This window comes from Dendronephthya gigantea, unplaced genomic scaffold (assembly GCF_004324835.1).
Source record: "Dendronephthya gigantea isolate DGI-Jeju-01 unplaced genomic scaffold, DenGig_1.0 000022F, whole genome shotgun sequence".
In the NCBI taxonomy this organism is placed as follows: Eukaryota; Metazoa; Cnidaria; class Anthozoa; order Malacalcyonacea; family Nephtheidae; genus Dendronephthya; species Dendronephthya gigantea.
Window position 1 is genome coordinate 323,157 of NW_021163032.1, and position 14,732 is coordinate 337,888.

Sequence of the window (14,732 nt, forward strand, 5' to 3'; positions counted from 1 at the left end):
CAAACTACAACATGGACTTGAGTGACGTATTTGAATGAAAATAAGTGTAGGTGTAGCACAACGTTTAACACCACATGGCACATGTTTGTATTTTGCGGTTATATATAAGCTGCCATCTGTCTGGGTTGGTCGGAATACGACGATAAAAGAGCGGGACTGTTAGAATTCCGAGGTGTCCATAAAAAAGATAGTAACTAAACTTTAGCAAGACAGTGGTAATATTGCAAGGAATTCACGTTTCAGGAAATCGCTAGACATACAAGTAATGTGTGGTATTTCATAGTGTATCAAATGTCAATACCGTATGTGCATGGTAAACTAATAAAGTTCTATAAAATTCCCCTTTTGTATAGGATAATTCCCCTGCCGTCGGATAATTTCCTTTTATTGTGAAAGTTGTTCAAGATCTTAAGAGGCAAATAATCTTATCTAGATTATATAGGATTAAATCATAAAAGAGCTGTACAATAACGTTAGAACACGACCTAGTTTTCCTTACAACAGTTTCCCCATACTTTTACGTTATTTTCCAGATATTAAAGGTCTGTGATGACCATGCGGATCTTACTAATTATCGTCTCGCTCGGTTGGCTTTCCGTTACCCACTCAACCGAGTTGGAATATGTTACAATTGATGGTGATTGCAACTTTGGCAGGCCGACGTTTCCTCGTCGGAATGAGATGATGGCATACACTATGATCCCGGCGAGCTCCATGATGAATATCAAGTCGTGTAATGTATGGTACAACTCCTCTAAAGGTATACTTCGACTGTGGTTACAAAAAACCAGCAAACAAAAAAAAGCATCGCTGGTTGGTATGGTGTTGGATGAACAGGGTGTATTGGTGCTGCCAGGGTACATCACGGAGGCAGATGACCATGTGGCGTATCCGTTTCATATCTGCCCATCCTTGGATAAGTCTAGCAATCGAAATTACTCAATATTTTTATCAGCAACACCTCTAACAGGTCAGGATTACTTTCCTTCTACTGTGATCCCTCTCCCCTTTGTGCCGTTCTTGAAATTTTTATGCCTTTTACACTGAGATGCGTTCTCCCTTTCTAGGAATCAATCTCACAGTTCAAGTAGACGAGTCCATCATGACAGAAAAGGAAGACAAATCTTTAGAGTTTGGACATAAGATCACCTCCCGACTGCTTGTGTTTGACGTCTCATCCATACAGGGAAAATTTGATCATTTTCAAGTAACTGTCCGTTCGGAAGACGACACTCGTGAATGTCTACTGTTTGTTTCAAATAACTGTGATGACGTTGTTAACGTGGATGCAATTGATCCTCAGGCTGTGAATTTCAAAGAATCTAGTGGCACACTACATCTTACCTTTACTACCTTCGGACGGATCACCTTATCCCACGCGTCGAAGCCACAGCTAACGACAGGTCGATGGTACATCGGTATATTCCTCAAGAATGCCAACGGCAAAAATCATAAAGAATTTACAAAAACTGTCAAAGTATCGGTTGGTTTTGCTGGTGGCATAAACAGAGTAAGCTTCACTCAGCCAATTCTCCTACTTGTTCTGCTCTCGTTTCTCGGTGGTAGCATCATCGCATTGTTCGCGGATTTCTTCCTAAATCCAGAGTTTGAGCACCAGTTAGTTCACAAACTTCGTATGTATGTTAATTCACATATATTCAGAATGGAGGAGGGAGCAGACGCGAATGATAACGCGCAAAACCGCAATGAAGCCAGCCCTCCAACTTTGAAAGTTAATGGTCATAACAGCCTCCCGACAGGCAGCATATGCCTCGACCTTGGGCAGGACTCGCAACAGCCTTATGATATTGTCAAACTGAGTATACCCAAGCACTGGCCTGGGCTAAAGAATTGGGGGAATGTAATGCTAGATTGGTTCCGTGGTGATGAAAGGTCTTATGCGTTTACGACCGGAATCGTTGCCATCAGCCTTTTGACTGGTGCTATTCAATTCATCGTCTCCAACTGGCGGGATATGATAGAGAGCGGCAACCGTGATATATGTTATTACAACGAAGGTTGCTACAGGGCAACGCCCCTCGTAGATGTTCCCTATAATTTGATCATCAGTAATCTAACTTACGTCATTCATGGCTTCGTTATCGCGTTATCCGTTTCGTTACGTGAGGCGACGTGTCGCGTAAACGAGCGGATGCTAAACGTGACCGTGCGCAAGGACTCGTTCTCCATCATGTACGCGTTCGCGTGGTCCCTGGTCTTCCAGGGTATCTTCTCGGCTTGCTACCACATGTGCCCCAGCCGCATGACGTTTCAGTTCGATTCGGCTTTCATGTTCGTCATTTGCGGTCTGGTGATCGTTGCCGCGTTTAATTCCCTCGTCAGCAAATCTCAACATCGGCAAAGCATCGACGACGAGTCACCGGCGACGTACACGAGTCCGGTGTTTGAGACGAAACTCTACCTTTTCTTCGTCATGCCTTTACTTGTTCTCAACTACATCGGTTCAATACGAGATACCGAGGGCCTGCTAATGTTCAACGATGCAGTGTTTTATTTTATGTGTATCTTATGGATAACTTGCATGTTCGCTTGGGTATTTTTTCGTCTGATGTTGCCGTGGAAGCCACGTCCCGAACCAGCCTTCTGGTGCAAGTTTTCCTGGCTGTGTGCCCTATTTCCAGTGATTATGCTGTTCATCGGCTTGTACACGGTCGATCTGCAGAAAAACTGGTCCATATTCTTTCTTTTCACGTGCCTTGCTGCGGTTATGTGCACGGTGATTGGCTACAGTTTGACCGCATGCTCGCAGAATATCTTCAAGCACGTGAAGAAGCGGAAAGATTTGACTGCGCATGAAAGCAGGGCGATGAAGTGGAAGATGTACTTGAAATGGCCGATCGTAAATTTCCACGTTATTTTGTACGCTGTTTGTACCGTGGCTTGCTGGTTGATAGCATTGTACTACTTCCTTCAGAAGCCAGTCACGGACAAAGTTAAATCGGCAAGTAAATCGCGAGAACTTAATGCTGAGTGTTCTCTATGGGAATTTTTTGACGACCATGACCTGTGGCATATCGCATCCTCATTCGCCTTGATGCTTACAGCTTATCTCATTATATGGTGTATTGGGTGAGGCAGACTATATCTGCCCAGAATGTTCGCCACTTGTTCCCCGGCAAACTGCTTATATTGTACATTAATTGATACGAATGTACGTGTTTTCTCAGAAGGATATTAGCTATATACAGGATCCCCTGATAGAATTCCATCCGTGTCCTCATTTGTTCCTCGACACACCGCGCATGCATATCTGATTTCATTGTACATTGGTTGATAAAGATGTACATTTTTGTTCCTACAGCTGATGCATGCGAACCTTCATGATATCATTGGTACATAGGTTTGGTACATTGGTATATTGGTACATACATATTTTTGGTAATAATGGATCTCATTCAATGTTTTCATTTGTTCCTCGACAGAGACAATGTTTTAACAATAGTTTAATCGAACAATGTTTTACGAACATGTTAAAAGATACTACTTTCAAACAGACTATCACCTTCCAACAGGTTTCTTATCGCAATCAACGTTCTAATTAGGGTGACTACATGCTTGTCAATTGACAAGTAGTCAAAAGCACAAACTTTTGAATTGAGAAAGCAGATCATAGACAAAGATGATTTGGAAAGATCACGAGAGTTTTTACGCAATGCCTTGTGTTTGATCGTGGTTAATGGTAGCTTTGTTTAAAATATTGATCTGTCACAAAGCGAGTACACCAGATTAAAGTCTTAAGAATCAAGTCTCTCGATTGTACATCCTGAAACCAGGAAAGGAAAGTCATGAAAACATCAATCAACACAAATATGAAAAATTGCAAGTATCTTCGGGTCTATCTGCGACAAAGACTCTTTCACCAAAAAAGTCGGGTTTGAATTGATCAACCTTAGACAGGAAGTATTGCACCATCTGAGCCTCAAAAGTTTGTTCAGTGACTCAAATCGTCTAGACAATGTTTAAAGGATTGTGAAAGACTTCAAACGCTGCTAACTGTCTTTCAAACAGTGAATTATCGCGTTTCATTCTCAATTTTCGAGATTTTATACCGGAGATAAGCTGAGACACTTTATACTTTTCAGGTATTTTTAACCTTGAAAAACCTAAAAAAAAGGCAATTCAGTTGAGGAGTTCAAATTCCAAGTTTATCAATTTCGATGTCGGCACTGACCTGTAATAACAGATTGTTCCAGTGGGTCGTGGCTTGTTGAAATCTTATGTAACCATTGTAAGATTTGTAATCTGTCAAACCTGATTAACTTGACCATTCCTATTGTCTTTCAAGCTTATTGTTCCCCAAATGCATGGGTACTTCCTCCAAGACTCAAATGATAAACAATGCAGTTGGAGTAAAGGCATGAATATTCCTGCCAAGACCTTTCTTTAACGAGTTGACTGAACTAGGCGAATAATGCAGACCAAAAAATCCTGTGCTATAAGTAGTGTTAAGTGAAGGCGGATACGTGCTGCCATTAGATTTCACACGAAAACAGTTTTGAACGTTTAGGAAACTTTACTTGAGATAGAAACAAGCATGGCATGTCATTTTATGTGACAACAGGTTCGTTTTGGCACGCAAACCAAACTGGCAAAGAATAGAGACGCGATGATAAGGCGATGTTTGTTTAGTGCGTGTTTTTAAGTAATTCAACGCACGAAATAACCTGTCAATCTTGTGCTGTAGGACGTTAAGAATGCCCAGAGGCCAGAGATAAGAATAAGATATAGTTTTTGAATGTTTCATTTATTAATTTGCTTGAAAATACTTTATATATTAAATAGCTTAAACACTTCGCGTTCTTGAGTTAATCATTGTCTCGATGGAAGTACTATTAATATATACACGAAATTCCTTGCGCTATGCCAAATTCTTTACATTTCATAATATATACATATATATATACAAACTAACAAACTTATCACTCGTACCAAACATATAAACTATGTATCGCCACATTATTACATAATGTGGTCTAGAAAATATTACAATTTATTCTTAATTGCTTCGGGCATGCCCTAACGAAATTTATGCTTATTTACATTATTGTCGCGGTTTCCGTCCACGCGTAATTTCCTATAGTAAACGGGAACATGCGGAATTTGCATACTACAGTAAACATTCAACATGACAACTGTTTGTATTGAGTAAGTCTGCCTTCGAGATGCGACTAAAGAACTTTCATTTTGGACTCTCTTTCCGGTAAAAACATGAACAGAATATTAAGATGTTCAGACGAACTATCAAGTGACGCAGACGAAAATTCATTTTCATTTTTGATTCACACTTGAACACGAAGTCGAAATAATGAAACCACAACACAAAGAGCGTTGCGCGTAGGCGCTAGCAACGCCTACTTATACTGAAAAAAAACATAGATCCCTTTTTACTTAAAGCAAAACGTGAGCAGAATTGTCTCGTTGACTATACCTACTTACAATGAATACTTGTAGCTCAGGGTTTTTATTCTCGGCCGTTAAAGAAATTTTCACTTTATATTAGGCGTTTATGGTTGACCAATTGAAACCGCAAGATTTGTTACAAGGAAAATTCAGACAAAAGCCTTTCGTCAAATTCACAAAACTTGTAGAACATGCTCTCTCGCTTAGATTAGACTCGCGTACATTCGAAAGATCTTACTCAATTTTCAAGAAAACTTTACCAAACCAAATCTTAACTTTGTAATAAAGGGCAAACTTTAAGTCAGTAAGATACCTAGAATGGCGGGAATCCGACGAATTTCACAGAATTACTCACACAAACATGCTAGACCCTACTAATTCAACTTCAATCAAAATATACAAACTATTTTATAGAATAATGTTCCTCAAACACCTTTTCGAAAAGGTCTGTAGATATATCTTTCATTTCGAATACTTCATCGCTTGAGTTTATATAATATGCAGGAGTGGTGAGGTCAAAGTCTCTCAACGATTTGACTACATCAACTTAAGCGTTCAAAAATTATCGCCCACCGAACCTGTAAGCTTGGAACCAAACTTGATCTCGTTCGCTGAGTTTATCCAAATGATGGATGATTGACTCTCCTGAGAAGTTGGATCCAGCCGAATTCGGCAGTCGCCTCATACGCGGGGTCGACTCAGACTGACAAGAATGGCCACTGCATCCCGAAACGGTCCTTTCACGGCGTCCATGCTTCTTCTGGGGAATATCAATGTTTGCTGTCGTCTCAGCCGTGCTCCGGCTCTCTGTTTTCGCTGGAGTTTGAACGGATCCCTCTGATTCCTCGTTATCGAACCTTTCTCCATGCTGCTTTCGTTTAAGGAACGAAGGAAGTTTAAGACCGTTCACCATGATTCTTCTTTTAGCTTTTTGAATTTATACACGTCGAGAATCTTTTCTCTTCTTGCTAGCGTTTTCTCGCTTGATGTCTAGAACTAGACTCTCTGTAACAAGTTCTTCTCTTCACAGTATTCAACAGTAATCTGATTCAATGAGTGTTGTGCGCGCGTTATGAATGCAACGTATGTGTTTACAACCTGCTTACACGTTCTCACATGACTCACGGCTTGTCGTGCTGTGTGAATGAATTAATTCATTATTTATGCGCTGAGACGGAAATGCTTTTCTGCCCAAAACTGAAACGAAAAGTAAACAGAAACTCAACGCGTTTTTGTTGACTTCATTCAAACATATACTAAGTTTCGTCGAGTTTTATTTTTTGAGAGAGCAACCTTGATTCAAGTTCAATGTAATGTAACAATCTACAACTATCCACGGCCACAAGCAATCATATAAACATACCACAAATATTCAAGCCCTCGTGATTAGTCACAAGCCTTCCGTTTGTTTGGGGGGTACTCATTCATCAGCAATATCACGGGTTCGATAGTCATAGACTAAACCACGAAATTAACTAGAGAAATGATGTAATTATATGTACGTGTCAACCACCTGTTAGGTAGGCCTTAAACTAGAAATGGAATAAGATTAAGATATCTTTAAATATATTGCCACGCTGAACTCAACAGGTTATTTTTTGTATTCATGCAGTCATGCACTCACTCTAGGGGGATTTCTAAAAAAAATTTTGAACAGCCAAGCCAAATGTCAAAACGCATTTCAATTAAGTGATGTCAATTAAGATGATTATTTTATCTCGGTATTTTCCCCCGAATAAAATGGACCTCAAAAGCACATGATTTGCAACCGATCAGCCTATAAAAACAGTTGAAATTAAGGTGGATATACTACCAGGCCTACTATATAAATACCGTGGGGTTATAAAGACCCCTAATCGTTCAAAGGAACAAGCTAAACTCCTATGCTAAATCAACAAAACTAATTAAACTCTCAAGGATTAGAGGCAGTTCAAAGTCTAAGCGCATTTGCAAATGTCAGCATAAAAATTTGAATTGAAGCCAAAATATAACTTGCCCAACTTTAAGTACAGAGAAAATAAATCAGCACATATTTGAAATTAGACTGCGCGGATTATGTTAATGTCGCTCATGCAACATTTGCCGCCAAAAATGTGGCACAAAACCGGTTTGCGAACAGGTGTATTCAGGAAGATTCTTATGCAGTAGGTTCTTATAAAGTAGCAGAGAGACAAAAGACAACATCTTCATCGTATCTGTCCCGTATCTTATTTTTAGACTTTTGTTTCGAGATGTTTATTTTAAAGCGATTGTTCAGTGTGAATTCGTGTAAATAACTTGAATTTTCTTTCATACACACAATACGTCGATTGTTTTCATCACAGCCAGGGGTTTCTGGGGTCAGATTTACCGGTAAAAGTCTTAAACTACTTTTAAATGGTTATCTTGCAGTTGAATTGTACTTGACTTCAAATTTCAACATCTCTGGTTATGCAACTGTCAATATTTACCTTAACGTGCGCCTGATGCAATTATCAAGTTTACGAAATAGTGCGTAGATTTGCATTACAACACGATTCTGTTTGTCTACTCTTTAGGAAAAGTTTCCTGTCGCCATTTCTAGACATGTTTTCGTGGAAGCATCTGAACGGATGTCTGATGCATGGTCAAGGACACCATCCTATTTATGGTAATCTCGACGTTTTTCGTTCCCTCGAAATGTTGAAAAGTTTAGACAAATAACACAGTAATTAACTGTAAGTAACACAGTAAGTAACACAGTAAACCCATTAAAATATACGTATAACGCAGTATTTAAACAAGGTTATTCAACTATTTCATTCTCAAAAATTACGCGACGGATCCAAGAATTGAACGATCTGCAGTTAAATGTTTTTTACCAACATGCGCTGCCTCACACAGATGCGGAAAATTCTTCGGATTTACGTCGCCAGGATAAAAGCACCGACGCGCAATTAATGCGTTTTAAAGAAGCTCAACTTACGTAAAGAGGAAACGAAAATAAGGAAGTATTATAAACAAGAACAGATCCGAATTCCGAAAATATAATTCTTACATCATACTTCATAGATACTCTAAAAAGACCAATAAAGTTTTCACGAAACACACTATGGACTTTTACACTGAGGCACTTTCCACTGCAAAAGCTTCGGAATTGTTCTAATGCCAGAGTAAAAAAATGCACTTAAATTCCAAATGCTTATATTACACAATTGAACAAGTTTGTACTTTGTATTATTTCAATCTTCACATTCTCATTAAATTGATGAAATATAGATACCAACTGGGAGCCGCAAAACAAGAGATGTTTACCAAGAAACCTGCACGACAATAGGAATCCTGCCTGTGAAGTAGGCGCGAATCCAAATATCAAATTTGTTTTCCAGCTGTGAAAATATTGTTTCTTCCAAGAACAGAAGTCAACAGGATGTCATACTGATATGAAACGTGTGCTACAATATTCCTGTTTATAATAAAATGCACTTTCGTTCTTCAAACTTTCAGAACTTGTATGAGATATAGTTCATATACCCCAAAGTAATAAATAAGTAAACTAAGTCATGTTCATAAAATGATAAAAACCCAGCTATAATTGATGGCAAACAAAACTAAATGATTTCATGTTGTTAAAAGGATAAAAATAGACACACAGCGCATACAATATCTTCGCATTAATTTTCGTTTGGTACAGAACAGAATTCATCAAATACAGTCAAAAAAGGTAAAATTTCAAAACAAAAATAAACTTTATAGAAGATCAGGAGAACTTACTTATCTACGTACACATCAAGGCATACACAATACTGCCACACAATTTGCAAAAATAATTTACCTAAGTTTCATCTATTCCCAACCACTGGATGTCCATTCCTGCTTGCATAGTTAATGTTTTCCACAAAACAATGTATTTGCCTATCTACAGAGTGTTAGATGAGCCAAACACAACACAACAGAAGAGCAATTTCGATATAATACCATAGCTTCCAGAAACGAAATCCATTATCAACCAAGTCCTGATTTTTAATCATTCTATTCCAGCCAACTCAACTTCGAAAATGAGAGTTGCATTCTGGGGAATTCTATTGTAATTAAGTTAAGAAATTACCATTGCTGGTGTTTCGATTATTTGAATTATAAATCACTTCAGTTACATCTAAAAGAGAAAATTATACAATTCAAAGGATACTTGTGATCTGGAAGGCCCTTTCGTCCATAAGCCCATTCAGGTTGAATTGTAAGTTCAGCTTTCTCATCCAATCCCATTGTCATCAAAGCCTCGTCCCAACCACGAATAACCTGACCTGTCCCAACTTTGAATTTCAAAGGAACATAACTTCCACCTCTCTTCTTGGATCCTGGAGAGTTGAACCAAAAACGTATAAGCCTAGTTTACATGTTACAGTGTTTTACACAAACGTTATGATATAAAGCACGCTGTTATCTGACCTTTCCCAATATTTGTGTCAAAAACAGTCCCATCTTGAAGTTTCCCAGTGTAAAAGCAGCTGACAAGATCACCTTTCTTAGGTATCTGATCTGGTTTACTTGCTTTTTTCAGAATCTTCTTCGTATATTTTGGTCTCTAAAACACCATGCAAAACATGATTCTTTGATATATTTGTACAGTCTACCGTATCATTAAATACAAGCTGATAAAAAATATTATATTGTAGCACTAAATATTATACAGTAGACTACTCGGTGCTGTATTGGAATTGCAGTTCCTTGCTATGAAACATACCTCGACATGAGCTGCTTCTTTCTCACTCACTTTGGCAGCAGCCACCTTCTTTGTTACCTCTTGCACAGCTTCTTCTTCATCATCTGCATCACTTTTGAATGCCTGTGATAAAAAGACAAGTAGAGTTAAGTTGGATGATTGAAATCCTCACTGCTGCTACCTAACAAGTTTATATAGGTGATGTCCAGTCAGACCAAACTGAGCATTCCGTTTTAGGCAGGCCATACATCAGATTAAGGGTACTACATCACACATTTCCCACCCAAATCTCCATTGAAGATCATACTTCATGGAAACTCTTGCAAAAATTGCTAATGTATTTCATTGAGATGGTAATCGTTAAGACACAAATGACCACAAAATATGTTTGAATACCTGTCGTTATGAGAAGGGCGTGGCGAGGGTTGAAACATATCTGGACTGGAACACAACACATCACAAACGAATATCTATACGGACTATACCTTTGTTTCAAACATCTTGTTGTATGCGCTAATAGCTTGGTCTTTCTTGAAAGACTTTGCAACATTATTAAGCTTTCCATTTAGTTTATTCGCCTTTAGGAACTAAATTGGAAATAAATTTATTTATATATAAGTTTATCAAAATAATACCCCTGACTCAATACCCAATAAAAAAACAAGACAGGTGGATATGATTACGCGAAAATTTGTGCAGAATACGATATTACACGTACCGCTTTCGACGCATGCTCCTGAAGAAAGGAAAGTATATCTTTCTTGGAAACCTCGTCGCTTTCTAACTGCTCTTGAGAATACTTTCGCTCTGGTTCGTCCGCCATATTGGAATTAAAACCCACGTGTCGCTGCGATGTTTCCATATTGAAACAACGCGCTTCTTTTTTTTTGAGTGGATTTTCCACCAGAGTTAGTAGATATGCAAATATTTGACGCCCAAAAAACGCCAAATGAATCAACGTTAAAACATTGCAACATTAAAAAATTTAAAGAAGATATGATTGACTATCACAGAAAATATAATTAGGTAAACCAATGTTAACTCATGCATGCTAAATCTCATAACTAGAAATGTCCGAACAGATGTAGCTAATTACGTAATGATTCCACAACCATGTTTTTAAAATTATTCTACGCCTGTGTTCTGGGAATCGAACCCAGAAGCCACGCACGCGTTTTTACCACTATCTACGAACACGTTTGGTTTGGCCCCAGACATGGACACTGTTTTTAAAGCCAAACGAAAAGGAGGGAAACCGGAGTGCCCGGAGAAAAACCCTCCAAAGGCAACCTGATTTTCAGGTTACCTGACCGGTGGTCCGAATTTGGTATTTTTATTAGAAATCGTCCGCAATGACAGTTCAGTTTTTATCTATAGTTGGCACCGAGTCCCAGGAATTAGCATGTAATTCTTGAGCTTCATTAATTCGATCCTTCTGGTGGTCTAACGTGCGCAGCGCGCATATCGTCGTGCGTTGCAAAACACCCGGCCCTTAGAAATCAAACTGCGCTTTTTGTCCGACAATGGCAACAAAAATTATTTTCAGTTATTCAACGAAACTGGCATAGTGGATGGAAATTCACGACTTGCATGCTTTTTTCATCTCAAACCGATGAAGACAACAGCACTCATCTATGAAGACATGCACCTCATGCAACGTTCAGTCTTATCTTTTTATACTTTCTGGATTACGGTTGACCGAAAATGGAGCAGGAAATAAACGTAATCGGGCTCAACATGCAACTTATTCAATGCCTTACACAATGTCAACTTACTCAGCATGCAACAGTTACTTAATATCTGTTTTACCACAATCATTAATGTTCCTCACCTTTCACAATTACCTTTGGTAAACAATAATCATTCCTCTTTCATCCATTTCAAGGTTCTTCCTCTTCTACAGCATCTCGACGGTGGAACGCGCAAAGAATTAATAAACATAGTAAGTGTGTCAAAATGCAAAGGGTTTCTTTAAGGTAAGGTTTTGGGCAAGAGGGTTATAATTCAATGAGTTAAACAGTCCAGTTATCTATCATGCAATGTAATCCTACTTATACAAGCTTCATCAAGTTAGTCAAAATGATTAGATTACGTTTATTTCCTTCATGTTTGAGATTAACCGGGTTTTGAGAGTGGAAACTGCAATCCGAAAAATTAATACCAACAAGGAAAACAGAAGAGTGCTGGAGTCTAAACATCAAACTCTCATTTTTTTTTCATTTTAAACTTCATCAATTCGAAAAATATAATTTTTGATGCCATTGACGGACGATCCTCCGAAACGCTTGCCTTATAGCAGGCTGCACAGAGAACTTATAAAATCATATAAGTACTCGCGATTACATTCGTATTAAACTAAAAATTAGGCCAATACGAATTCCACATTATTTTCTCGCTGCGCGCGCGTCGACCATGCATGCGCTGTTGCATTTTGTTACTTTCATTTCGACGTTTTAAAGCCATCATGCATCTTCCGCAGCCGTTTAGGTGGTCTTGTACAAAAAATATTCATATTTAATAACTTTTTTCATATTTTACGAAATAAAAGAAAATATTTTTGTACTACGGATAAGACCACCTTAAGTCGTTGAAATTCACACGCAAGTGACAAGAATGTTTCGTCGAGAAACCTCGAAAACGCCTTCATAAAAGCTGTGAGAAATTTTCTGTTATCATGCATTGTCGAAAAGAGTGAAAATGTCACTTGATGTGTGAATTTTACTAGGTTAGACCACCAGAACACTTACATTAACCATGCATTACTCTAATTAGTATACCTATAGTATGTACCTCAACCAGCTTCCACTTGTACACCCGTCTCGTCGTCCATCATCTGATCCTGCGACGATCCCTCGACATCTGTCATCGGGTCCATCTACATCTAAAATGATAGGAATAACTAAATAATCATACCTTCGGACGCTTCAACATCTGAAATGATAGAAAACTGAATGATCTTATATATATATATATATATATATACCTTCAAGTCCTTCCACGTCTGATCCTGCGACGATCCCTCAGCATCTAAGATGATAGGAATACTGAATTAATCATAGATTCAGATCCTTCAACTGTCAATAAATTCAACATCTGAAACGACAGGAAATTGAATAATCATATATACCTTCATGTCCTTGGTCCTGCGATAATCTTTCAACATCTGATCCTGCGATGATCCTTCAACATCTGATCCTGCGACGATCCTAGATACAAAAATATGATATAATTTACTTCCAAGAGAGAAATTTCACTCATGTATAAAGCATTCAGGATAAAATAATCACTCAAAGCAAAAAACCCGATTGTACACCTTCTACATCTCCTACTCCACTCGTCCAAGCCTTCGCATTGCGCACGCGAATACAAAATGTCATGCACGTTTTGCAATAAATATTAATCTTTTTAATGATCCTGAGAAAACTAAAACACTCGACTATTATCTCCTTTTAGAAATACAATTTCTCATGCATTTTGATGTTTTAGGCGCTCTGTGAGCGATATTTTTGTTCCGGACTATTGTCGTTCAAGTTGGAGAAAATACAAGTGATGGGGCCCCAGAATCACTTGTATTTCCTCCGCATGCGCTTTACACGACCAGGTTAACCCATGCAAAAACCACAAGCCGAAAAGCTGAAAACCAAGAAGGTAAACAGAAGAGTGTTCAGCATATCTCAGCCAAAAAAGCCAAATCTCATGCAATTTTACTCATGCATATTTTCAACGAAATCAAATTGAGTTTTGTATTTGCGTGCATAAATGTCGCCCAAGGAAGCTCCGACATCTCTTGACTCCGACGATTCATTTATTCTAAGAAAAGAAAACCTTGGTAAAACAAAAAACAATTCATGGCCATATAAAGTCTAGTTGAAGTGACTTGCTCTACGAGTATTTTTTTGTTTGTGATAAAACTTATTGACGTGGAAATCAAATGAAGCACGGTAAGATATTTTAGAGGTGGAAAACAACAATAGACACGCTGAAAGAACTCAGCACATGTGAAGTCAAGCAACATACATATACCAATATACCGGTCTTTCCCTGTACAAAACTAACATCAGAGGCGCTGACGTACGAGTATTGACAATGCGACAATCGTGTCCGAAAACTAAGCGTATTGTACCAGCCGGGAAAGTTAGGATAAAGTCCCAGAAAGTTTGATTAATTAAACTATATTCTGGTTTCGCCCACCGTGTACAAACGTGTTATTTCAAGTCACAAATGCACAATTCACATATATTAAAAGAACAATACCTATCAGTATTGTGTTTCGCCTTCCCCATCTTTCAGCGCCGTAGTTCGTTCTGTATAATAAAGTCTAGCAAGGAAAAACCAAATCAAGTTAACAACTCACTTGCATTTGAGCATTTCACATTTCCAATCGAAATATACAAGATATAGGAGTGAAAATCAGCAAGAATATGCCTCAATGCCCTCGCTAATGTCTTCTGGCTATTCAAATCTACACGGCGATGAATTAATTTGCAAAGCCAAAGTTAAAGCAACAGATTCTGTAAACCAGCCATGACCATGTACCTGAGAAAGATTCTTCCAACTTTTCCCTCAGTGAACTTCTTCGAGTTGAACAGAGTTTGAATTTCATCTCGAATTCAACCACCTTTTATCACCT

At 38.4% G+C, this 14,732-nt stretch overlaps 2 protein-coding genes and 1 long non-coding RNA gene across 3 annotated transcripts; 1 reads left to right on the top strand and 2 right to left on the bottom strand.

The window, feature by feature from the left end:
* Nucleotides 1-594: 594 nt before the first annotated feature.
* Nucleotides 595-3,599, top strand: LOC114522181. Its single transcript, XM_028542812.1, has 2 exons — nt 595-970; nt 1,068-3,599. Exons 1-2 carry the CDS (start codon nt 697-699, stop codon nt 3,092-3,094), a joined length of 2,301 nt encoding a protein of 766 aa, XP_028398613.1. The 5' UTR covers nt 595-696; the 3' UTR covers nt 3,095-3,599.
* Nucleotides 3,600-9,035: 5,436 nt separating this feature from the next.
* On the bottom strand, nt 9,036-12,308 carry LOC114522174 (peptidyl-prolyl cis-trans isomerase FKBP3-like). Its single transcript, XM_028542804.1, has 6 exons — nt 10,821-12,308; nt 10,588-10,689; nt 10,124-10,225; nt 9,829-9,964; nt 9,569-9,737; nt 9,036-9,461 (listed from the first exon to the last, which is right to left on the bottom strand). The coding sequence occupies exons 1-6, from the start codon at nt 10,962-10,964 to the stop codon at nt 9,407-9,409; spliced, it is 708 nt and encodes a 235-aa protein (XP_028398605.1). The 5' UTR covers nt 10,965-12,308; the 3' UTR covers nt 9,036-9,406.
* Nucleotides 12,309-12,315: 7 nt separating this feature from the next.
* On the bottom strand, nt 12,316-14,422 carry LOC114522183. The gene is made up of 5 exons (XR_003686881.1): nt 14,357-14,422; nt 13,416-13,912; nt 13,230-13,308; nt 13,086-13,129; nt 12,316-12,983 (listed from the first exon to the last, which is right to left on the bottom strand). It is a non-coding gene; the product is annotated as an uncharacterized LOC114522183 (long non-coding RNA).
* Nucleotides 14,423-14,732: the final 310 nt, after the last annotated feature.

Bases quoted from the DNA above. Each gene is read 5' to 3' on its own strand.
- LOC114522181 (XM_028542812.1), top strand. From the start codon at position 697: ATGATCCCGGCGAGCTCCATGATGAATATCAAGTCGTGTAATGTATGG. The intron at 971-1,067 runs GTCAGGATTACT...CTCCCTTTCTAG, and splicing joins ATCAGCAACACCTCTAACAG to GAATCAATCTCACAGTTCAA.
- LOC114522174 (XM_028542804.1), bottom strand. From the start codon at position 10,964: ATGGAAACATCGCAGCGACACGTGGGTTTTAATTCCAATATGGCGGAC. The intron at 9,965-10,123 runs GTATGTTTCATA...ATGGTGTTTTAG, and splicing joins AAGAAGCAGCTCATGTCGAG to AGACCAAAATATACGAAGAA. The intron at 9,462-9,568 runs GTATCCTTTGAA...TAATTACAATAG, and splicing joins AAGGGCCTTCCAGATCACAA to AATTCCCCAGAATGCAACTC.